Source organism: Oncorhynchus mykiss, chromosome 9 (assembly GCF_057628025.1).
Source record: "Oncorhynchus mykiss isolate SJ-2025 chromosome 9, ASM5762802v1, whole genome shotgun sequence".
NCBI lineage: Eukaryota > Metazoa > Chordata > Actinopteri > Salmoniformes > Salmonidae > Oncorhynchus > Oncorhynchus mykiss.
In genome coordinates, this window is record NC_143030.1 from 42,054,404 (window position 1) to 42,081,194 (window position 26,791).

At 40.4% G+C, this 26,791-nt stretch overlaps 1 protein-coding gene across 2 annotated transcripts in view; it reads left to right on the plus strand.

Moving 5' to 3' along the window:
* The window catches only part of iqsec1a (IQ motif and Sec7 domain ArfGEF 1a), a 187,335-nt gene that overhangs the window by 27,137 nt on the left and 133,407 nt on the right, over positions 1-26,791 (plus strand). For both annotated transcript variants that reach the window (XM_021615546.3, XM_021615553.3), the window contains exon 2: positions 26,327-26,356. In XM_021615546.3, coding sequence (XP_021471221.3) covers positions 26,327-26,356 — 30 coding nt within the window. The remainder of the gene's footprint in view (positions 1-26,326; positions 26,357-26,791) is intronic.

A 26,791-nucleotide genomic window follows, 5' to 3' on the forward strand; every position in this document is an offset into this window, starting at 1 on the left:
TTGTGAATAGCAAACTCACATTTTGTGAGTTTTTTTGTTATGGGCCAGGGAAGCTCTAACCAACCTCGTCTCATTGATTCGACTCCAGGTTAGTTGACTCCTGACTCCAATTTGCTTTTGGAAAAGTCATTAGCCTAGGGGTTCACATACTTTTTCCAACCTACACTGTGAATGTTTTTAAATGATGTATTCAGTATAGACAAGAAAAATACAATTTGTAATTAGTTTAAGTACACTGTTTGTCTATTGTTGTACCTTAGATGAAGATCAGATCAAATTTCATGTCAAATTTATGCAGAAATCCAGGTAATTCCAAAGGGTTCACATACTTTTTCTTGCCACTGTAGATCTATAAAAAGGCGGGTTTGATGCTCATAGTGTATGGCACAGTCACACACACACATACAGTACTTAAAATAGCCATCTTCCTGGGAAAACAAATCACCTTAAAAGCACCTTGGCCAAACTGTAATTAGTCATGCTTTCCATACCCAGAGAGAAAGAGGAAATAGCCACACGTATACTTCCTCTTTCATCTCAGCTTTTCCCCTTTTATAATGTTGGCATTACCTAAAAGTTATCTAACGAAAAGCTACACGGTATGTTTGGTCTTTAGGCTTAACCTCAGTAAATAATTGTGTGGAAATAACAAATAATGCAAGCAATTACTTTAGGCCAGGTCATCCCTGATACAAGACAAGGAAGAAGAATTAGCTTTGGTGATCATTTCCTCTTAGCCAGTTATTATTAGGGTCGTTTCTATGTAAAAGAACCTATGAGCACCAACGTGAAGTTCATAGGAGTATGTCAAATGAAAGCGAGGAGTCTGTATTTTTGAGAAATGAAAGCGTTTAATGCATTGTTTGGTCGTGTGTGGCTTAGTTGTAGAGCATGGTGCTTGCAATGCCAAGGTTGTGGGTTTGATTCCCACAGGAGCCTAGTATGAAAAAAGTAAAATATATATACATTTTTCCAACATTTTCTTTCGGAAATATTAGGAATAAGCAAAGGCTTTGATTTCTGGACAAACAGGTGTAAAAGGGGTCTAAACATATTCTAGAAAGTTTTTAAAAGGTATAGCCAGAAGATGACTGGCCACCCCTCAGAGTCTGGTTCCTCTCTAGGTTTCTTCTTAGGTTCCAGCCTTTCTAGATAGTTTATCCTAGCCACTGTGCTTCTACATCTGCATTGCTTGTTCTCTGGGTTTTTAGGCTCGGTTTCTGTATAAGCACTTTTGTGACAACTGCTGATGTAAAAGGGGCTTTATAAATAAATGTGCCTGATGCCAACTAATATTAACACTTATATTTTGTTTTGGAGAAATTATTTTTGTGGTGTGTGACAATAGGGAGGACCCTGCAAGCTAGTCTATTCCCTATAATGTAAACTCCAAACAAAATAACTTCAAATTAAACCAAATTGTTTGCACTCACGACTACTGGTTTCAATGTCATTTTCAGCCAATATACAAGCAAATACTTCCTGAATTTATTGTTACAAATCAGCTTGCAAGGTTGCTAGCCAAGGAGGATCATGTTGTTAACATCACAGCTCATAATTGGTGGATGGTAGCTCACATCTGCCATCACTCGGTCTGCCTGGCTAGTAGGTAACGTTACACAGTCAGAGGAGAATAATTATAAAGACATACTAGGACAAAATAAACGTGACACAGTGTGTAAATGATAACACATTAGTTCAGGAATTGAAGATATTCTGCAAGTGAATTCTGCAATTAAACAATTAACTATGCAAATAAGCAAGAAGATTTTATTTTAACATTTAAACTAACATTTAAACGTATTTAAACTAACACACTCCCAAATCTTCTGGCATAAGAACAGTCCCAAAATAAAAGGTTGAGTCTCTGGGTCACAACCACAAAATACACATTTGTTATCAATAGCTATTTTGAATCTGTGTGTAATAAAGGTCTTTATAGGGGTGCTTGACTGCTGTTGTTAGTATAGAACGCTTGAATCAACCCTTAAAGAGATGGGTGGTGCTGAAGCTTAAGAGGGTGTGAAAGATGCTGAATGGGTGTAGACAAAGAAGGGCTCTCCAGTAGTAGTACCAAAACAGTCAAAGGCCATTTTCTCAAAAGTGTGTTTACAAGTTTATCAAATGTCAAAGCTAAATTACTTTCCCAATGTTCCTCAACTGTAGTGTATGATATACGATTTTGTAGCTCTGAGTCGCTACTTTTATCCAATATAAAAATCACAACTTCTGATGTTGCTACATAAGACTGATTTAAGCCAGTCGGTCACATATTCTCTTTTACAGCAACGACCTGGGGAAGAATTATAGGGGGGAGGAGAGGGGATGAATGAGCCAATTCGAAGCTGGAGATGATTAGGTGGCCGTGATGGTATGAGGGCCAGATTGGGAATTTAGCCAGGACACCAGGGTTAACACCCCTACTCTTGCGATAAGTGCCATGGGCTCTTTAGTGAACACAGAGAGTCAGGACCAGTTTAACACTCAGAGAGCCGGAATTCCATAACTACTAAAATGGCCATGATGGTCATTCTGACCTGTTGATATTTAAAATATATAAATATTCCATAATAAATGTCTAAATTAATGCATTTCTTATGTTAAAATAGGTAATAACAAACCTCAGGATGCAGATTGAAATCAGTATTGATTGATCCATAAGGGCGTATACTGTTAATACTGAAATGTATTTTCTGCCTGTAAGACAACTACACCTAAACTATATTGAAACTAATAACTAAATGTGGCCTAAAGCCAAGATTAAATTGACAATAGTCTGATGGGTGACAATATTATTAGTTGCCGACTAGAGAATGAAGAGACTGATGACCTGCGCAGCATGCATTGAAGCTTACCAAATGTCACTTCTTCCATGTAATCATACTATACAATACCCTATCAGAAAGAGCAGATTCCAATGTTTCTAAATAACCTATTTTTGCTAAACAACTGTACAAATTGCGCGGATGGTCTCTGTTTGAAAATATCACTTTTTCTTAGAATAACCACAGCTCCATGCATTACTTGAGTAGGCTACTGGTGACAATCAGCCATTTGGGATAATCCATTATATTCTTACTGTAAAATATGTGTGTTGACTATGGTCGGGCAGGGCCTGTGATGACTGCTAAAGGAACAAGTTGATTTCATTTGCATGGGGCAGCCATAGTCTTGGCTATTAAGCACAGATAAATAACACAAAGTGCTATTTCTCTTCTTTTCAAATAAATGGCCTTGAATCATGTTTTTTTTAATTTTTAAACGAACTTCCTCAATATTAAATGGATTAAATATTAATGGATTTATTTGTGATTGTGCATATTAACACTAGAAATGCAGCGATAATGTCTCAAATGAATTTCAATGTTTAATTACTCTGTCATTTTTAAAGTCATGTCCCCTTCATCCTTGACTTTTCCCAAATACGTCTATATAAACACACTGTTATTGTTAGAATCTTAATATCACAAACAGAACTGGATTTCTAACCAATATTAGGAAGGCCTACTCCGCTCCTTCGCCGATAGGTGAATGTGCCGTGCCCATTTGATAATCACCCCGATTAATTGCCTCAACTGAACCTAACCTATACCTAAAACTAATTTCTCACATTTAACAGATTAAATAAAATAAGAATAATATTATGGGTGAGTTGATGAGTGAAGGGAAGCGAACCATGCATAGTTATGTAACCACCAATTGAAAAATGAAGAACAGGGCGATCCATTCTATTGTATTGATCTATTCTAAATATAATCTCAAAACGGTGTACCCTATATATCAGTCCAGCAAATCCAAGCAGTTTTATTAGTCTACACTAGGCCTACTTGGAGTAGGCTACACACTGGGTTCGGGAGTAATGGATTACACTGTAATTCGTTCCGTTATCAGCAAAAATATTGTGGTCTGATTTACAGATACTTTTGAAAAACTAGATGATTAATTCAAGGATTACTTTTAAAATCATAACGGGTGTTTCGGAAAAATAATCTTTGACACTTCTCGGTTTTTCAATGACATTCAAATCATCATTGAAAAAAGGCGCACGTTTAAGTTTGTTCAATGCTGTCATTGTTTGTAAACAACAGGTATAGATTAACAGGGAAATGCTTACTTACGGGCCGTTCCCAATAATGCAGAGAGAAATATTAGAAAAGTAAAAGACGTAATGATAAAAGTAATAATAGATACACAATGAGTAACGATAACTTGACTGTATACATGGGGTACACGTACTGAATCGATGTGCAGGGGTATGGGGTAATTGAGATAGATGTGTACATATTATATGTACAAAAAAGTTAGTGCAAAAGGGGTCAATGCAGATAACCAAATAGCAAACTGGCCTAACTATTTAACTACCTATTTAGCAGTCTTACAGCTTGGCGGTCATTTTGGTTCCATACTTGGTGCATCAGTACCGCTTGCCATGCGGTAGCAGAGAGAACTGTTTATGACTAGGGTGGCTGGCGTCTTTGACCATTTTTAGGGCCTTTCTCTGACACTACCAGGTATAGAGATCCTAGATGGTAGGGAGCTCAGCCCCAGTGATGTACTAGGCCCTAGGGCTGTTGTGATGACCGGATTACCGCCACACCGGTGGTCACGAGTCACGAAGGCAGTCAAATTCCATATGACCGTTTAGTCATGGAAATTGGGCTTCTCCAAGCTCTGATGCTGCTAGTCATTGCTAGCCTACCAAACTTGCTAACTGACTGGTACTCAGCACTCTATTGTCCCTCTAATCACTCTGACATCAATGCAAATGTATTCTAAATTCGAATCAAACTTATCATGAGAGCCCATGAGCTCATGTTGCGCAACATTTCAATAGGCTATGCAAATGCCAGAGAGAACCAAGTGACGTCCTCTACTGAAAAGAGGAGGATCAGCTTTCTATAGGCTAGGCCTACTATATTTATTTCTCAAATTTCCTAATATTAAGCGGACAGGCTATATTCCTGTTGTAAATATAAGCAATCTGGCTTGGTATGAAAATAAACCACGGGGTCAACCGTTCTCCATTCGCTATTTATGTGCCTAGATTACATGTTTTGATACAGTTGCATGATAATGGTCCATTCTAAATCAAAACAAATTTCACACATGCAGTACCAGTCAAAAGTTTGGACACACCTACTCATTAAAGGGTTTTTCTTTATTTTTTACTGTTTTCTACATTGTAGAATAATAGTGAAGACATCAAAACTATGAAATAACACATACGGAATCATGTAAAAACCCTTGAATGAGTAGCTGTGTCCAAACTTTTGACTGGTACTGTACATGATTTAGTATATGTGAAGACGAGATTAAATCAAGAATAGTCTGATGGGTGCACACCTCATGTAGCCTAGCCCATAGACCAAATGTTTTTAATAAGGTTTGTAATCACAACTAAATTGGCCAAATAAGCAGTGCGTGAGTTTCAAGTTCGGGAGCTTTATAATAAAAGTGTTACAATATGAACCTCGGAATTGGATAAGGACACGCGCAGTTGCATCCCCACTTCCGTCTTCACTTGCAGCCTGTGAGAAAGACCATCATTAGAGTTGCATCATGCAGCCTTTACATGCAGCCTTACAGTGTATTAAAAATCGAAAAATATAGCCCAACGTTTGTAGAACAACTAAAGGAACATTAACTCTAAATTAAGCCTATAGGAATACCTATTTCTTTGTCAACAGCTCAACACAGAATAGCTGCATGTGCACACTCCATCAGAAATCATTAGGGGAAAATATCCTTTCCATTTTATTCAGCTTTGTTCAATTGTATTCTTCATATTATAAATTAATGCCATGGAATTCTAAGCAAATCTTGTCTGCTAAATGAATTAGTGTATCCCACAGCCATTTGGCATAGCCAGATCAGGACGTAACATAAGGACGACTCAGAGTATGCTATTCTGTTCTTCTGAAATAGACTACATTTTCTTCATAGCATGCTTCTTTAGACCGGTCTAATGTAAATAAAAGGTCTGCATCAGTGGCTTGTAGGCTATGAGTGGACGCCAGGAGATGCTAAATAGGTTTATGTTAATTAACGGTCAATTACCGTGAGATTGACAGTTATTTGCTTGACAATCACTGGCTAACGAAATTTCGTGACCGCCACAGCCCTAGTCTGGTACGGTCGGTAATCTCAACGTCCACCGATGTACGGTCTAGACCAGTCTTGATTTGACATAAACATGAATGTTCAGATTTGGTCCAGTCCGGCGTCTAGTGTGGAGAGTATAGTACAGTAAAATAGAGTAGAGTACAGTTTACCTATTAAGGATACATCACTATGAATGACACACACATCCATATTTATGCATTTCTGTGTAGAACTGATCAGGGATCCATGATTAAATTCTGTTAATGCTATTCTGTTACCGGGTGTAAATCAACTTCACTTACTGTAGTTCAATAATCAAAAGGTGTCATGTCATAGCTGACGGACCAATCTTTCTGCAGACATCTTTGAATCTTAATTCAGAGTTTTTAGAAAACGTGGTCACAAAAAAACCGAGGGAGATTTTACTGAAACTTTGCATCTGCACAGTTCATCCAGTAAATGTTTATATTCTGTGTACATTTTTAAATATTGTCCTTGTGAATAGAGTTGTATGGTTTGTTAAACTTTTAAATCAATGTTTTTTGTTTGGGATACATTTCTAAGTTAAATATCTTAGTCTGAATGCAATTCCGTTACTGTGGAATTACTGTTTGTTTGTTTGAAGTCATTCAGTGCAAGTAAAATATGTCAGTCTACTTTTTAATGTAATTTTTAAAAATTGATTTCTCTCACAAATTATGATTTCGTTGTTGTATTGTGAGAGGTGGATCAGCGGTCTGTGGTGGATGTGCAGCACATAAACGGCAGCAGGTAGCCTAGCGTTGGGCCAGTAACCACAAGGCTGCAAGTTCGAATCCCCGAGCCGACTAGCTAAAATCTGCCAATCTGCCCTTGAGCAAGGCATTTAACTCTGGCTGTGGCCCCACACTCCACGCACTTGTACAGGTTACACACTTGTACATGTGTGATGCAGAACAAATATAAGCACCCCCTATTTGACCTTTTAAAGACAGCGTGCCAATATAAGTAAATTAAGCAAAGCAGGGAGCCATTATCAAAAGAGCCGTCCAGTGCACTTCTGCAATCGTGTCCAGTTGCGCTTACTGATGCAGAAAGGCAGATTAGATAAAGGTTGAGTCAGCAGTTTGAGCCCTGTGGTGGTGTGCTCCCTTCTGTCTTGTCCTGTACTGTTCTGTCCTCCCTTACCCTGACTCTCTAAGGAAGTAGAGAGTCTCCTGACCGGCTTGGACCTAGCCAGGGCAGAGGAGAGGAAGCTGAGAGAGTGCGGGCGCAAAGGTGTGCGGGCGCAAGGGTGTGCGCGAGCGAGAGTAAGACAGAGAAAAAGAGAGTGTGATAGGGAGATGAGGTTTCAAGGAAGCAGCTGGATTGAAATCTTCCCCATGCCACAGGAGATTTGGACTCTTAATGAGAAGGGATAGGGCGGCCACCAATCAGGGAGCCTGTAAAGGTCGTCATGTAGAATGATAGCTCCAACGGGATCTGGCACTTCATCAATTATTGAATTGGGTGCTGGAATGCACCTCTGCAGCTGTTGTAAGGCCTAATGCAGAAGGAAAGAGTGTAAATCGCATTCTGTAGTAAAGTGCCAGCCCGATCACCATACTCCTAAAACCATGATAGATTCGGCTTCCGTTCCAAACCTTCCTGTGATGAATGTTGCCTGTTATAGAACAATGTTTACACTGCAAACATAAAGATTAATCCTCATGCTTTCTGTCCCCATTTCCAACTTTTGTGTATACATTAGAGATTTGTCTTTATTTGGCTGCATGTTATGGTGGCCATAGTTCAGGCACTATTGACATGGATAAAAGTTCACTCTTGTAAATATGCTTCATAATTATTTTGTGCTATGGATTACATTTATTGTCATAAATGCAGTGTTAAAAACGTAAATCTGTATCATCAGAGGTGCGTACATTTCACCACTGTCTCTGGAAGAGGTCTATTAACTGACAATTGTATTATTGGAGTTATTCCAAAGCACTTGCGTATTGTTTCTATAGTCTCGAGGCCTGTAAAATTGTCAGCTACCCCTTCACCCAGACAAGTATATAAAGCAATATAATTCAATTAGAATATAAATGGATGATGTTGTGACACACAATACAAAGTACTGCACTTTCCATCGCTCGTCCATTAAATGTGCCATTCTGGCAGACTTTCTTAAGTGTCCTTGTTATTGCCTAGGCCTTGTCTGCAGCCTTCCCTTTGAAATGGTTTTAGAGCATTACGTTAAGTGACCTGTCTCGGTGAGAAAGGAGCTATCCAGGGTTCTGACCACTCCAACAGCCCAGCCTCTGTCTGTCTGAAGAGAGACCGACTTAGTTTGTTCTCACCTCTGAGCCTGTCAGACACGATTGGGGTCTCTAGGAAATGGCATTTCTCATAGGGATGGGCATTTGAAATGATTTCAATATTCGAATAATATATTTTTTGGGATATCTAGGTGGTAGAAATACATGTTTTAAAGAAAATATACAGTACCAGTCAAAAGTTTAGACACAACTACTATTCAAGGGTTATTCTTTATTTGTCCAATTTTCTACATTGTAGAATATTAGTGAAGACATAACTAGGACATAACACTTATGTAGTAACCAAAAAGTGTTAAATCTAAATATATTTTTGATTCTTAAAAGTAGCCACCGTATGCCTTGATGGCGGCTTTGCACACTCTTGGAATTATCTCAACCAGCTTCACCTGGAATGCTTTTCCATAGTCTTGAAGGAGTTCCCACATATGCTGAGCACTTGTTGGCTGCTTTTCCTTCACTCTGCTGTCCAACTCATCATAAACCATTTAAATTGGGTTGAGGTCGGGTGATTGTGGAGGCCAGGTCATTGATGCAGCACTCCATCACTCTCTTTCTTGGTAAATAGCCCTTACACAGTCTGGAGGTGTGTTGGGTCATTCTCCCGTTGAAAAAGAAATGATAGTCCCACTAAGCGCAAACCAGATGGGATGGCGTATCACTGCAGAATGCTGTGGTAGCCATGCTGGTTAAGTGTGTCCTGAATTCTAAATAAATCACTGACATTGTCACCAGCAAAGCACCATCACACATCCTCCTCCATGCTTTACAGTGGGAACCACACATGCGGCGATCCATTCACCTACTCTGCGTCTCACAAAGACACAGCGATTGGAACCAAAAATCGTAAAATTTGGACAGACATAAGGACAGATTTCCACCAGTCTAATGTCTATTGCTTGTGTTTCTTGGCCCAATCAAGTCTCTTCTTCTTATTGGTGTCCTTTACTAGTGGTTTCTTTGCAGCAATTTGACCATGAAGGCCTGATTTACGCAGTCTCCTCTGAACAGTTGATGTTGAGATGTGTTTGTTACTTGAACTCTGAGGCATATTTGGGCTGAAATTTCTGCGGCTGGTAATTCTAATGAACTTTTCCTCTGCAGCAGAGGTAACTATGGGTCTTCCTTTCCTGTGGTGGTCCTCATGAGAGCCAGTTTCATCATAGCGACTGCACTTGAAGAAACTTTCAAAGTTCTTAATTTTCCGAATTGACTGACCTTCATGTCTTAAAATAATGGACTGTAATTTCTCTTTGCTTATTTGAGCCCTCTTGCCATAATATGGACTTGAGCCCTTTTTGGTAAAAGATATCTTCTATATACCATCCCTACCTTGTCACAACACAACTGATTGGCTCAAACGCATTGAGAAGGAAATTCCACATGTTAATTTTTAACAAGACACACCTGTTAATTTAAATAGAGATTTGCATGGTGAGTGAGTGACTTGTTTCAGCAGATGGGTGGGGGAGGGGCAAGAGGAGCAGGGGACCGTGTGGCATGCAGGGGAGGAGAGAGAAAGTAGTCAATCCAACTTGCTCTAGTTAACCTATGGTGGCAACAAGTTTGTCTATCTATCATACCATCTGATTAAGAAGCTAGCTACAGTAGCCAGCTAGCTAGCTAAAGTAGCAAGGCTAATTGAAGCTACTGTATTTTACTGTGCTTCCCTCCAATTGCTACAACAACTCCATTCACATGAAACAACAGCCTATCTGTTGGTTGATCATTGTAGCCTACTGCTCATTTAGCCAATTTATTACATCATTTTAATTCCCTTTTGCATTGATTAATAATCTCCCACTTCTCCCCGGGTTTGGCCTTGGGGCTTTCCTTGGCCTATCGCGCTTTAGCGAATCCTTGTGGCGGGCCGGGCGCCTGCATGTTGACTTCAGTCGTCAGTTGAACGGTGTTTCCGCCGACACATTGGTGCGGTTGACTTCCGGGTTAAGCGAGCAGGTGTTAAGAAGCAGCACGGCTTGGCGGGTCATGTTTCGGAGGATGCATGACTCAATCTTTGCCTCTTCCGAGCCCGTTGGGGAGTTGCAGTGATGAGACAAGATCGTAACTATCACGAAATTGGGGAGAAAAGGTGGGTACATTCTGACTGTATAGCACCACTTTGATTGACCAAACGTCTTTTTAAAGGGGCACACTCGTAAAAAATGTCAGAACTGTTTAGAATATAAACGTGTATCCTTGTAGGCTATGTTGCAATGTCACTGATAATTGCATTTAATTTTAGAAAAAGCCTGAAAAAAACCTCCCAAGTATTCGAATAGTACTAACGTCCATAAGGATATTGAAATATGAGAATAACCGTGTCCATCCCTAATTTCTCATTCCACAAGGTATTTAGGGGTTCATAGTTCAATGGGACCTCTTGGTTATTCAGTGATGTCTGCATGCCTATCATGCTGTACAGGTTAAGTATGAACACAAATCACTATTACAATAAATGGCAATGCATGGGAGTTTTGCTATGTGTGTCAATGAATCTCAGCACATCATATTGACCCAATGTCACTGCTCTGCTCCGGTCGAACAGGTTCAATGGTGAATGTGATGGGGATTTGCCCTAATGCAGTGGTTCCCAAACTTTTTATAGTCCCGTACCCCTTCAAACATTCAACCTCCAGCAGCGTACCCCCTCTAGCACCAGGGTCAGCGCACTCTCAAATGTTGTTTTTTGTTGCCGTCATTGTAAGCCTGCCACACACGCTATACGATACATTTGATAAACATAAGAATGACTGAGTTTTTGTCACAGCCCGGATCGTGGGAAGTAATAATAATAAGCAATCATTTTGCTCTTTATTTAACCATCTTACATATAAAACCTTATTTGTTAATCGAAAATTGTGAATAACTCACCAAAGGTTATTGAGACGGGTGTGCTTGAAAGGATGCTCAAAACTCTGCAGTGTTGGGTTGTATTAGAGAGAATCTCTGTCTTAAATAATTTTCCACACACAGTCTGTGCCTATATTTAGTTTTCATGCTAGTGAGTGCCGAAAATCCACTCTCACATAGGTACGTGGTTGCAAAGGGCATCAGTGTCTTTTTTTGCCAAGGCAGGATACTCTGAGCGCAGCCCAATCCAGACATTTGGCAGTGGCTTCTGATTTAAATGACATTTTCACAGAACCGCTTGTTGAAGTTTCGATGAGGCTCTCTTGTTCAGATATTTGTAAGTGGACTGGAGACAGGGCATGAAAGGGATAACGAATCCAGTTGTTGTGTCGTCCGTTTGCGCACCCAGCTCACTCAGGTGCTTCGCTATATCACATTTGACATGGTCCGTAAGCTTCAGTTCATTTGCACGCAGAAAATCATACAATGATGGAAAGACCTGTGTGTTGTCCTTGCAGACAGAGAAGAGCTCCAACTTCTTAATCATAGCCTCAATTTTATCCCTACATTGAATATAGTTGCGTAGAGTCCCTGTAATCCTAGATTCAGATCATTCAGGCGAGAAAAAACATCACCCAGATAGGCCGGTCGTGTGAGAAACTCATCATCGTGTAAGCGGTCAGACAAGTGAAAATGATGGTCAGTGAAGAAAACTTTAAGCTTGTCTCTCAATTTAAAAAACCGTGTCAATACTTTGCCCCTTGATAACCAGTGCACTTCTGTATGTTGTAAAAGCGTTACATGGTTGCTGCCCATACCATTGCGTAGTGCAGAAAATACACGAGTTCAGGGGCCTTGCTTAAACAAAGTTAAATGTCTTTCAAGCTGTCAGGCATTCCCTTGGTAGCAAGAGCCTCTCGGTGGATGCTGCAGTGTACCCAAGTGGTGTCAGGAGCAACTGCTTGAACGCGTGTTACCACTCCACTATGTCTCCCTGTCATGGCTTTTGCGTCATCAGTACAGATACCAACACATCTTAACCACCAAAGTCCATTTGATGTCACAAAGCTGTCCAGTACCTTCCAGTGGTTTGCAGAAGGGGATGTCTTCCTTAATTGTCCCCCCTTAAACATAACGGACATATACCAGGAGCTGTGCCAGGCCCGCCATGTCTGTTGACTCATCCAGCTGTAACGCATAGAATTCACTGGCTTGTATGCAAAGCAGTGATTGTTTCAAAACATCTCCTGCCATGTCACTGATGTATCGTGAAACAGTGTTGTTTGATGAAGACATTGTCTGTTGTTTTTTAGGCCTTTTCCCACCAGCATTGTCCCAGCCATATCCGCGGCAGCAGGAAGACTTAAGTCCTCCACAATAGCATGGGGCTTGCCTGTCCTAGCCACTCGGTAGCTCATCATATAAGACACTTCTAGCCACTTCTTATTAATGGTATCTGTTGCTTTTATACATGTCTTATTACTCGAAAGTCGTCTTAATTCTCGCTCCAAAAACTCCCTTGGCTTATTTTTCAAATTGTCATGTTTTATTTCTAAATGTCTACGCAAGGTTTCATCGAGTTCTGAGATACTACTTTTGCACATATAACACACTGTGGCTGAGGAAAAGCACTACTCCCAATATAAGTGAACCCCAAATCAATGTAGTTCTCATCATATTTGCTCCTCTTCAATGGTCCAACATCACTGTCTGTTATTCGGTGCTTTCCCGGGTAAGGGGGTAGTAGCTCTTCGGCTTCATCAGATTCACAACTGTCCATGCTAGCTGGGCTAACAACAAATGTATAATTACTGATGCTAGCATTGGTTGTGCTCGTAGAAACAGAACAACTTGTGTCATCGACAGGTGCAGTTGTAGTACTGCTGGTAGTAGCAGTACTACCAGTAGAGCTGGTATGTGTCTCTATGGACGCGGGCCTTACTAAATGGAGTTTGACAATGTGAAGAAAAATACATATATATTTAAAATATATACATATCTATATATATATATATTAAAAAAAATATATATATGTCATACACACACACACATACATACATACATACATACATACATACATACATACATACATACATACATACATACATACATACATACATACATACAGTGCCTTACGAAAGTATTTGGCCCCCTTGAACTTTGCGACCTTTTGCCACATTTCAGGCTTCAAACATAAAGATATAAAACTGTATTTTTTTGTGAAGAATCAACAACAAGTGGGACACAATCATGAAGGGGAACGACATTTATTGGATATTTCAAACTTTTTTAACAAATCAAAAACTGAAAAATTGGGCGTGCAAAATTATTCAGCCCCCTTAAGTTAATACTTTGTAGCGCCACCTTTTGCTGCGATTACAGCTGTAAGTCGCTTGGGGTATGTCTCTATCAGTTTTGCACATCGAGAGACTGACATTTTTTCCCATTCCTCCTTGCAAAACAGCTCGAGCTCAGTGAGGTTGGATGGAGAGCATTTGTGAACAGCAGTTTTCAGTTCTTTCCACAGATTCTCGATTGGATTCAGGTCTGGACTTTGACTTGGCCATTCTAACACCTGGATATGTTTATTTTTGAACCATTCCATTGTAGATTTTGCTTTATGTTTTGGATCATTGTCTTGTTGGAAGACAAATCTCCGTCCCAGTCTCAGGTCTTTTGCAGACTCCATCAGGTTTTCTTCCAGAATGGTCCTGTATTTGGCTCCATCCATCTTCCCATCAATTTTAACCATCTTCCCTGTCCCTGCTGAAGAAAAGCAGGCCCAAACCATGATGCTGCCACCACCATGTTTGACAGTGGGGATGGTGTGTTCAGCTGTGTTGCTTTTACGCCAAACATAACGTTTTGCATTGTTGCCAAAAAGTTCAATTTTGGTTTCATCTGACCAGAGCACCTTCTTCCACATGTTTGGTGTGTCTCCCAGGTGGCTTGTGGCAAACTTTAAACGACACTTTTTATGGATATCTTTAAGAAATGGCTTTCTTCTTGCCACTCTTCCATAAAGGCCAGATTTGTGCAATATACGACTGATTGTTGTCCTATGGACAGTCTCCCACCTCAGCTGTAGATCTCTGCAGTTCATCCAGAGTGATCATGGGCCTCTTGGCTGCATCTCTGATCAGTCTTCTCCTTGTATGAGCTGAAAGTTTAGAGGGACGGCCAGGTCTTGGTAGATTTGCAGTGGTCTGATACTCCTTCCATTTCAATATTATCGCTTGCACAGTGCTCCTTGGGATGTTTAAAGCTTGGGAAATCTTTTTGTATCCAAATCCGGCTTTAAACTTCTTCACAACAGTATCTCGGGCCTGCCTGGTGTGTTCCTTGTTCTTCATGATGCTCTCTGCGCTTTTAACGGACCTCTGAGACTATCACAGTGCAGGTGCATTTATATGGAGACTTGATTACACACAGGTGGATTGTATTTATCATCATTAGTCATTTAGGTCAACATTGGATCATTCAGAGATCCTCACTGAACTTCTGGAGAGAGTTTGCTGCACTGAAAGTAAAGGGGCTGAATAATTTTGCACGCCCAATTTTTCAGTTTTTGATTTGTTAAAAAAGTTTGAAATATCCAATAAATGTCGTTCCACTTCATGATTGTGTCCCACTTCTTGTTGATTCTTCACAAAAAAATACAGTTTTATATCTTTATGTTTGAAGCCTGAAATGTGGCAGAAGTTCGCAAAGTTCAAGGGGGACGAATACTTTCGCAAGGCACTGTATTGCTTCAATATTTGCACATAATTGTCCTACCTCATGATGCCATCTATTTTGTGAAGTGCACCAGTCCCTCCTGCAGCAAAACACCCCCACAACATGATGCTGCCACCCCTGTGCTTCACGGTGGCAACGGTGTTCTTTGGCTTGCAAGCCTCCACCTTTTTTCTCCAAACATAACGATGGTCATTATGGCCAAACAGTTCTATTTTTGTTTCATCAGACCAGAGGACATTTCTCCAAGAAGTGCGATCTTTGTCTCCATGTGCAGTTGCAAAACCGTAGTCTGGGTTTTTTATGGTGGTTTTGGAGCAGTGGCTTCTTCCTTGCTGAGCGGCCTTTCAGGTTATGTCGATATAGGACTTGTGGATATAGATACTTTTGTACCCGTTTCCTCCAGCATCTTCACAATGTCCTTTGCTGTTGTTCTGGGATTAAATTGCACTTTTCATACCAGAGTACGTTCATCTCTAGGAGACAGAACGCGTCTCCTTCCTGAGCGGTATGATGGCTGCGTGGTGTTTATACTTGCATACTATTGTTTGTACAGATGAACGTGGTACCTTCAGGCTTTTGGAAAATTGCTCCCAAGTATGAACCAGACTTGTGGCGATCCACAATTATTTTTTTCTGCGGTCTTGGCTAATTTATTTTGTTTTTCCCATGATGTCAAGCAAAGAGTTTGAAGGTAGGTATTGAAATACATACATCCACAGGTACACCTCCAATTGACTCAAATGATGTCAATTAGGCTAATTAGGCTATCAGAAGCTTCTAAAGCCATGAATTTTCCAAGCTGTTTAAAGGCACAGTCAACTTAGTGTATGTAATCTTCTGACCCACTGGATTTGTGAGACAATTAATTATATATGAAATAATCTGTCTGTAAACAATTGTTGAAAAATTACTTGCCAAAACTATAGTTTGTTAACAAGACATTTGTGGAGTGTTTGAAAAATGAGTTTGTGACACCAAGTGTATGTAAACTTCCGACTTCAACTGTGTATATATGTATGTGTATATATAATTTTAAATGTGAATCACATTTTTATTTGGCGTACCCCCGACGGCATTGCCCATAACCCTGTGGATGGGAATACCTGCCCTAATGAGTTCACTGGACCATTTTTGTTAGCTGAAGTTTGGTCTTAATCCGATTTTAAAGTGATTGGGTGAAGCCTGCTACTCAGGTGCTGACAACAACAGCGAGGGAAGGCACCAGCAGCACTATATGCCAGCAGTCATATCCCATTTTTGTCTGTGCTAGTTTCTCTAGTGTGCGATCTGACTGTTTGGCTGATGATAAAACAAATACACAAAGAGAGACCCATATAGAAGTTGAAGTACTTTTCTCTATCTCTTCCTTGATCTGATATCTATGGAACAGAGCAGATGCTAAGTTGAGAGAGTACTCTGCTGTTCCTCTGTTGCCTATGTACTCTGAGGAGAGGGAAATGGGAGAAAGAGAGAGTGAAAGGGAGGTGAGGTAGCCATGTGGGATGGTATAGCGTTGAGAGGTAGCCAGCAGCGAATCTTCAGCCCCAGAGAGAATCCAGATGGTACTGTTGAAAACAACAGTAAAGATCTAAATGTCCAAAGGACCATTATCCACTCTGTCAACAATTCAACTTGCTGCAGTCAGACACTTCAGATGGTGTTTTCTTTCTGCAGCTCAGCTCAACTTTCAAAAATGACTGTGGCGGGGGAGGGTTGACTAACTTTATTTTTGGAGCTTTGGGGAGAGTTGTGCATTTTTTTCCCCTGCTTTTCATTCCCTGTTTTGCAGGTATTACTATAATTTCTTCTGTTCTTGCCACATTTCCTCATCTGCTTGCATGCACCCCTATCAAGGTGTTTCAGTACTTCCCTTATGTGCTATGCTTTTCTGCACATTTACTATGCCACAGGTCAATATATATGTCTACCAGCCGGTCTATCATGCGTTCTATCCACCATTCATAGTGACCATAGTGGTAGGTGCATCGTTTGTCCAGATCTGCAATTGGCTAACTAGCAATTATACCACACATAAAATAATTCAAAGCTGCACCAATTTTCAATATAAATCCATAAGGACAAAGAGGAATAGCTGATAGGCTGTGCAGTGGAGAGTCCAGGTGCATCATTGTGCATGAAAGAACATTGAAGACCTTAGACACGCAGCTCAAAACATTCCCCTATTGATCTTGTTTAGGGACAATAAAATTATCCTACCTAAAGTAGTCTACAACATCACAATGCAATGAATAATTGCATTATTGTTTTCAAGTCAGTACAAAACTCTACTGCAGTGAAAATGTGAATAACTGCACAAAAGCACTGTGATTTTAACTTTTCCTTCCATTTGGATCCATTATAGGTCTACTCTACTCTTGACAGTTTATAAGGTCTAGAAAGGCACAGTAGCAAGCCAATCTGTATTTTTACTTCTGATACTGAGACACGCTGTCTGTTGCAGATCATAATTTTTCCAAGCTTAATGCGCGCTCTGCCTCCTCTCTGATCCGAGCGGCTATTCCTCCCGCACCTACAACCTAACTAGGGCTGTCCCTGACAAAGAAAAAATGGTCTCTTCTTTAGACCAATCGATTGGTTGAAATCTTTTAACTTTTATTTTTCCATATATAGACACTGTGTTTCAATCAAATCAGCTATATGCACTGAGCTTGTTTGATGCTTTAAGCGCACGGTTTATTTTAAATAATTAAGACACACAAATGAGAGGGAGTCCGACCGCAATTTATTTTATTGTGACGGGCAGGTCTCAGATTTGCTGCACTGTGTAAAAACAACATACAGCGAGCGACTGTGTGACTTGCACCCGTTGTCTCTTTCTCCTCCCTGCTGCAGCGACTACCTTAGGACATCAAGTGTTTATCACGCTGTCTGTGCTGCTGAAGCTGCAACATAATTACAGGCATTTCTGATTGAAAAATGTTGGTACCAAAATCCCTCATTTGTATAGTAAAAACATTCCCTATTCCCCCAACCCTTGCACTCTTTGGCGAATAGGGCCTGACCTAATAGTATATCATAATCACATCGATACATTTATTATAACAAATTCTGAACACCGTATCAGCAAAATGGATGCAGAGGACGTGACAAATAAACTCAAAACGGTTTAACGGTTTAATGTTTACTGGTTGCTCAGGAGGTAATGGGGAAGTCAGATGGGTGTAATACATTTGACTAGTTGTGGGAAATACTGGAGATAAAGAAAGTAAGGAGGATGCACTGCGTGCATATTAGGCTATTGCCAAACAGGTGCTGTTAGATTGCAATATCATTTTTCTGACTGTTTGGAACAACGTAAACAATACTAAATCAATTACAAGTGTGTACCAGACAGTCTGTTGTAAGCCTTTATTACGGCAAAGACTAAAAACAGTCGTATTCATTTGTGAATGCAATTTCTGAAATGGAACAGTTTTATTTATTGTTTATGTTAATTATTCAAGGGTTGCTTTGTTATTTAATACAACTAAAATGCTTGATTGCATTTCAAACCATGAATGGCTCGCATGCTGTGAGATGAAATTAAGTTACGGTATTAAGACTAAACAGGATGCGTTTTTAGGCCTACAGATCAATCAATGGTGGTTATACAAGGCTGCAATACTAAGCATACTAATGATGATGATATTAATTATTATTATAATGATGATGATCATAATAGTAATAATAACAAGAAGGAGATCAAGAAAAAGGAGGGTTTATTATTATTAATATTATTATTATTATTATTATTATTATTATTATTATTATTATAAATATAATTTTTATGACAATTTGGAACAGTGTAAACACAATCAATTATAAATAGCACCAGAGAGGCTTTTCTAATGACAAAAAAAGTGTAAAGCCTTTATTACAGCATAGCAAAGATTAAAAACAGCCACATTTGTGAAATTGTTTATTTGACATGTGGTTGCATAAGGCTTGGTGCTCACGGAATCAGTAGGCTACTAAACAAATACTCAAACAGGCAACTTCAGCAGGATCCGTCTTATTCCTGTAGATACAGTATATGTGGATGATTTATAAAGCCAGGCAGATTTAACAGTTAGGCTGTTGATTATAGAGCTAATTAAGGGCTCCCGAGTGGTGCAGCAGTCTAAGACACTGCATCTCAGTGTTAGAGGCATCACTACAGACACCCTGGTTCGAATCCAGGCTGTATCACAACCAGCCGTGCTTGTGAGTCCCATAGGGCAGCGCACAATTGGCCCAGCATCGTCCGGGTTTGGCCGGTGTAGGCCGTCATTGTAAATGAGAATATGTTCTTAACTGACTTACCTAGTTAAATAAAGGTAACATTTAAAAAGTTGGTTCACTCTTTCCTCACTTTTCTTAGACAATTAAGGCAATAGCTGTTTTCTTGTCTCCTAACTCCACTGCTGCCCCTGCCGCATTGTTCTCAACACCAATATGTTGATCAACTTTGCTATATGCATATGGTCAAGGAAAAGGCGTCAATTCAACAGAGCAGTGATGTTTTAGAACCGCGGACATCGACCACTATCTGTTACAAAACACCAAAAAGTTGAATGACATTCAGAGATTGTCAAGCCAAGCCTTCGATACTGGATATAAGGTAGGGAGGGATCTATTTTCTGTTTGTTGAGATAGACTATGTCAATTGGATTGTGGTGTCCCAAAGTTGGTAATCGGTATGCAGTTATGCTTTTCTTATTGGTTGTCTGGTGCATTGGCACAGAAACCTGTTGGTGCATATATTTTATCTAATTATAAATATAGCACCAGAATGTTGAAAATCTGATTTCCCCCTAGCTGATCATTGTCTGCAGCCGGGTCTGATCATACTGTAATGAAACGGCAGATGGAGTGAGCTCAGTTCTTATTTGTGGTCGTAATCATTGGGGGGGGTGCAATTTGTTATACAGTACAAGGGGAGGTTCATGTGAAAATATTATTTGCGTTGGGGGGATTTATGACACCTCGAGATGGACTCCCCCCCCCAGTAACTATCCATTTCAGTAAGTAACTCAAGCAATTTCCTGTCCATTCATAATTAATGAAAATGCTGAGGAAGGTACTCCGTGTGAGGAAAATGGGTAGGCGATCAGTGTGCACATAAATGTAGCTATATTGGCCCTGATGGCTGGGTTCCAGAGAACAGCCATGTACAGAGCAGTTTCCCTTAACGGTAGAGTGGCATTTGTGCAATTCCACGTTAACCGAATTACGCTTTGATTCACATTTTTCACTTTAAAATGTATGCCAAACAAAAACCATTGATTTCAAAGTTTAACAAACTATTAGTGATGGGGAAAAAAATTAGTTACACTTCGGCATATTCATTTTGATGATATTGTTTTGACAATATCGCAGTTGGTTTTGTGCTAGTCGTCTGTACCTGTACCAAAACTCCAGTATGTTTCCTTCATAGTGTCGGGGGTTCACCTTGGGGTCATGATAGTGGCTGTACCAAATGTTTGATGTATTATAATAATTGATTATGCTTATGTTGTATTAATAGAAGGGGAGGGGTTATAAGACCCCTCCCTCCTTACCTGTATAGGGTCCTAGACTACAGATTAACAATGTGTATATATATTCATTATAAAGGTTTAATATTGTTCCAGTCTTTTCCAATCTCTGCCTCTTATAAAGAAACTGTCTGAGAAATGTGTGACAGACAGAACTCTGTAGGGGAGTGTAAGAGATTAGAGACTAGTCAGACATTCCACTATAAATCAACTTGGGGAGTGGACATTTACTGCTATTTTAGATAACACTAAAACTCTTGTTTATATAGCTGTGTAGTCATGGTTTTGGTCTCATGGGTAGACTGATGTAGGCAGTGCAGAACAATTTGCAGAACTTACTCAGAAACATGCATGCTATGTTCCTGTTCTCAACTTCTGTCTGCAATTGCATTAAATGAATGATTGATTTACTTTAAAGATATTGTCTGAATGCTAATTTCACCAATGAGCAAATGATTGACAAGGAACGAACCCCAACATTAGCTTGTTCTCCATCTTCTTTTGAAATAGTGAGGCAATTTGGTTTCGGCGCTTTTTTATTTTTTTACATGACTGATCAAAACGTGTTTTCTCATGTCTCTCTTGTCCCTCTGCAGCAGACATATATGGTGAGCAATATGATTGGAACATCGAATTGCAGTAAAATCACAGTATCGAATCTCAATAATTATAGAATCGTGAGAATCGCAATACTTATTGTATCGGCACCAAAGTATCATAATAATATCGTATCGTGAGGTCCCTGGCAATTACCCAGCCTACAAACCATATAACTCTTATGCACAAGCACTACTTTGAATAATTTACACAAATGTTCACAAAAACACATTTACTGGAAGAACTGTGCAGATGCTAAATTTGGTAACAGAATTACAGTAAAATCTCGCTCAGTTTTTTTAGGAGACCACGTTTTCTGAATTGAGATTCAAAGATCTCTGCAGAAGGAATGTGGTGTCAGCGACCTACAGTAGGTGAAGTGGATTTTCACCCGCTAACGGAATTACGGGTCCCTGATCTGTACTATACAGAATGCATAATTATGGATACGAATATCATTCTCTTCATGGTGATGTATCCTGAATAGGTACACAAAGGTAGAAATATGTAATGTCCTTGTTTTGCATATTTGGTTATTATTCTACGCACTGTCTATTTTTGTAATAAGCTTCGTCCCCAAACAAGACCACATTTGGTTGGTCCAGACCAAAAAACAATTATAGACGTCTATGTTTAACAAGTTTGGACATCACACATTGTACAGTACTGGTTGATTACATCTGTTCAAATGCAATGTATTTTCCACGTTCGTTCCAGGTCACAATACACCTCCAAATGAATTGAAACCCTCCCTCAAGAAGTGAGCGCTATCCTCTTCCCATACAGTCCTTGTAAAACAGTTTTTGTTACCTAAAGGTTGAAATGAGGAATTCTACCCACTTGTCTTGGGTTCTCTGGAGTATCTAAAAAATAAATAAAAAAAATGTGGAGCTACATTCCAGCACAGCTTGTGGCCAACCAGACCTATGCCTCTATCATTATAGGCATGGTGGCACGGTGGGGATATTGTGATCTCTCCAATCGAATGTGGATCTAATTGCGTTGCATTATTTGCAAATATTGTTATTGTTATTATTGTTGTAAGATATATTGTCAGGGATTTCAATTTGGTTACTTTGTTTCATGGGTACGGTGCATTTGGAAAGTATTCAAACCACTTGACATTTTCCACATTTTGTTACGTTAGTCTTAATAATAACCTATAACGACAAAGCAAAAAGCACATTTAAAACAAAAAACATCACATTTTACATACGTATTCAGACCCTTTACTCAGTACTTTGTTGAAGCAGCGAGCAGCGCTCAGGTTCAAGTCTGGGCTCTGGCTGGCTGACTCAATGACATTAAGAGACTTGTCCCGAAGCCACTCCTGCGTTGTCTTGGCTCTGTGCTTAGGGTTGTTGTCCTGTTGGAAGGTCCCAGTCTGAGGTCCTGAGCGCTCTGGAGCAGGTTTTCATGAAGGATCTCTCTGTACTTTGCTCTGTTCATCTTTCCCTCGATCCTGACTGGTCTCCCAGTCCCTGCCCCTGAAAAACATCCCCACAGCATGATGCTGCCACCACCATGCTTCTCCGTAGGGAGGGTGCCAGTTTTCCTCCAGATGTGATGCTTGGCATTCAGGCCAAAGAGTTCAGTCTGGGTTTCATCAGACCACAGAATCTCGTTTCTCATGGTCTGAGAGACAATGTGGACTGTCATTTGCTTTTTACTGTGGAATGGCTTCCCTCTGCCACTCTACCATAAAGACCTGATTGGTGGAGTGCTGCAGAGATAGTTGTCCTTCTGGAAGGTTGTCCCATCTGCACAGAGGTACTCTGTAGCTCTGTCAGTGTCCATCAGGACCTCCCTGATCAAGTCCCATCTCCTTCTTCTAAATCATGTCCAATCAATTGAATTTACCACAGGTGGACTCCAATCATGTTGTAGAAACATCTCAAGGACGATCAATGGAAACAGGATGAAACAAGTCTCATAGCAAAGGGTCTGAATACACACAGAGAGAGACAGAGAGAGAGAGAGAGAGACTGCCCTACTATCCAGGTCTGTACCCAAACAATTTGAACTACTTTTAAAAATCCACCTCTCTAAAAACAAGTCTCTCACTGTTGCCGCCCGCTATAGACCACCCTTAGCTGTGCTCTGGACACTATATGTGAACTGATTGTCCCCCATCGATCTTCAAAGCTTGTGCTGCTAGGTGACCTAAACTGGAACATGCTTAACACCCCAGCCATCCTACAATCTAAGCTTGATGCCCTCACTCAAATGATCAATGAACCTACCAGGTACCACCCCAAAGCCGTAATCACGGGCACCCTCATAGACATCATCCTAACCAACTCGCCCTCTAAATACACCTCTGCTGTTTTCAACCAAGATCTCAGCGATCACTGCCTCATTGCCTGCATCCGTAATGGTTCAGCTTAAGCGACCTCCACTCATCACTGTCAAACACACCCTGAAACACTTTCTAATCGATCTGGCCCGTGTATCCTGGAAGGATATTGACCTCATCCCGTCAGTAGAGGATTCCTAGTTATTTAAAAAAAATGCCTTCCTCACCATCTTAAATAAGCATGCCCCATTCAAGAAATTTAGAACCAGGTTCTCTCAAGACCTGACTGCCCTTAACCAACACAAAAACATCCTATGGCATTCTGCATTGGCATCGAACAGCCCCCGAAAGCCAAGGCTAGCTTTTTCAAGCAGAATTTTGCTTCCTGCAACACAAACTCAAAAAAGTTCTGGGACACCGTAAAGTCCATGGAGAATAAGAACACCTCCTCCCAGCTGCCCACTGCACTGAGGATAGGAAACTGTCACCACCGATAAATTCACTATAATTGAGAATTTCAATAAGCATTTTTCTAATTTAAATTTTTCTATCATGCTTTCCACCTGGCTACCCCTACCCCGGTCAACAGCACTGTACCCCCCCACAGCAACTCGCCCAAGCCTTCCCCATTTCTCCTTCTCCCAAATCCAGTCAGCTGATGTTCTGAAAGAGTTGCAAAATCTGGACCCCTACAAATCAGCCGGGCTAGACAATCTGGACCCTTTCTTTCTAAAATGATCTGCCGAAATTGTTGAAACCCCTATTTACTACCCTGTTCAAACTCTCTTTTGTGTCGTCTGAGATTCCCAAAGATTGGGAAGCAGGTGCGGTCATCCCCCTCTTCAAAGGGGGGGACACTCTTGACCCAAACTGCTACAGACCTATATCTATCCTACCCTGCTTTTCTAACGTCTCCGAAAGCCAAGTCAACAAACAGATTACTGACCAAACAGCACCTCAGCCACGCTCAAGGTCCTAAACGATATCTTAACCACCATCGATAAGAAACAATACTGTGCAGCCGTATTTATTGACCTGGCAAAGACTTTCGACTCTGTCAATTACCACATCCTCATAGGCAGACTCAATAGCCTTGGTTTCCCAAATGATTGCCTTGCCAGGTTTACCAACTACTTCTCTGATAGAGTTCAGTGTGTCAAATCGGAGGGCCTGTTGTCCGGGCCTCTGGCAGTCTCTATGGGGGTGCCACAGGGTTCAATTATTGGGCTGACTCTCTTCTCTGTATACATCAATGATGTCGCTCTTGTTGCTGGTGAGTCTCTGATCCACCTCTACGCAGACGACACCATTCTGTATACTTCTAGCCCTTCTTTGGACACTGTGTTAACAACCCTCCAGACTAGCTTCAATGCCATACAACTCTCCTTCCGTGGCCTCCAACTGCTCTTATATACAAGTAAAACTAAATGCATGCTCTTCAACCGATCGCTGCCTGTACCTGCCCGCCCGTCCAGCATCACTACACTGGACGGTTCTTACTTAGAATATGTGGACAACTACAAATACCTAGGTGTCTGGTTAGACTGTAAACACTCCTTCCAGACTCGCATCAAACATCTCCAATCCAAAGTTAAATCTAGAATTGGCTTCCTATTTCGCAACAAATCATCCTTCACTCATGCTGCCAAACATACCCTCTTAAAACGGACTATCCTCCCGATCCTCGAGTTTGGCGATGTCATTTACAAAATAGCCTCCAATACCCTACTCAATAAATGTGATGCAGTCTATCACAGTGGCATCCATTTTGTCACCAAAGCCCCATATACTACCCACCACTGCGACCTGTACGCTCTCGTTGGCTGGCCCTCGCTTCATATTCGTCACCAAACCCACTGGCTCCAGGTCATCTACAAGACCCTGCTAGGTAAAGTCCCCCCTTATCTCAGCTTGCTGGTCACCATAGCAGCACCCACCTGTAGCACGTGCCCCAGCAGGTATATATCTCTGGTCACCCCCAAAACCAATTCCGCCTCTCCTTCCAGTTCTCTGCTGCCAATGACTGGAACGAACTACAAAAATCTCTGAAACTGGAAACACTTATCTCCCTCACTAGCTTTAAGCACCAGCTGTCAGAGCAGCTCACAGATTACTGCACCTGTACATAGCCCATCTATAATTTAGCCCAAACAACTACCTCTTCCCCTACTGTATTTATTTATTTATTTTGCTCCTTTGCACCCCATTATTTATATTTCTACTTTGCACATTCTTTCACTGCAAATCTACCATTCCAGTGTTTTACTTGCTATATTGTATTTACTTCTCCACCATGGCCTTTTTTTAAAAAATTATTATTTTTTGCCTTCACCTCCCTTATCTCACCTCATTTGCTTACATCGTATATAGACTTATTTTTCTACTGTATTGTTGACTTATTGACTGTTTTCACTCCATGTGTTGTTGAATGTGTCGAACTGCTTTGCTTTATCTTGGCCAGGTCGCTATTGTAAATGAGAACTTGTTCTCAACTTGCCTACCTGGTTAAATAAACGTGATAGAAAATAAATAAAAATGATTTGTTAAACTTTGAAATCAGTCGTTTCTTTTTGGCATACATTTTAAAGGGAACAATTTGATTCTCAGTGTAATTCAGTTTCTGTGCAATTGGCCTAACTTATCTGTTCAGTTTGGTCTTTTCTATTGTAGGCAGCTCTTAGCAAAGCGCTTGGTGCTGCAGGGTCCCTGTAATATGTCTTATATATCACTATACTTAATCACTGACTGAATGAAGAAACCAAGCTAGATAGCTAGTCATTTATATTGTCATATCATCCTTGATTAATTGATCATTGTTTCAATTAGATGTTTCCATATACTGTGCGCTATTATTGAATGTCAATTAATTTATATTAACTTACAATGAATTGATTAGTGTGTTAATCTATTGCCTCTTTGTTTTCCAGAACTGAATGTGACAGTTCCAGAATGGTCAGGTATGTACACCATTACTCATGATGTAATGCACGTATTCAGGTAGCACTTTATTAACTCTGACCAAGGACACTCTTTCTCTGTCTGTCTTTCTCTCTGTTTTCCTCTCTCTCTTTCTTTCTCGCTCTCTCTCCACCCACGATTTCTCTTGAGTAGGTTCTGGTTCTAGATAACATATGATGCCCTACATTCTCCAGTCTATAGCTGACGGACCCTGTGATTAAAACATGCTGCAGTAGCAGAGACCTGAGTGATTGTCCTCAGGTGATGATAGTAGCAGCTAGGTGCTGATGATGTCTCAATGTCCACTAGTGGCTATTATGATGGGGGAAATTATGGGTTTGAGTGTTGAGTGCAACCCAAGGTTGCATTGAGGTTGTGTTGAGTGCAACCCATGACTGCATTGAGTACAATTAACTGTTGTATTTGAGTTATAC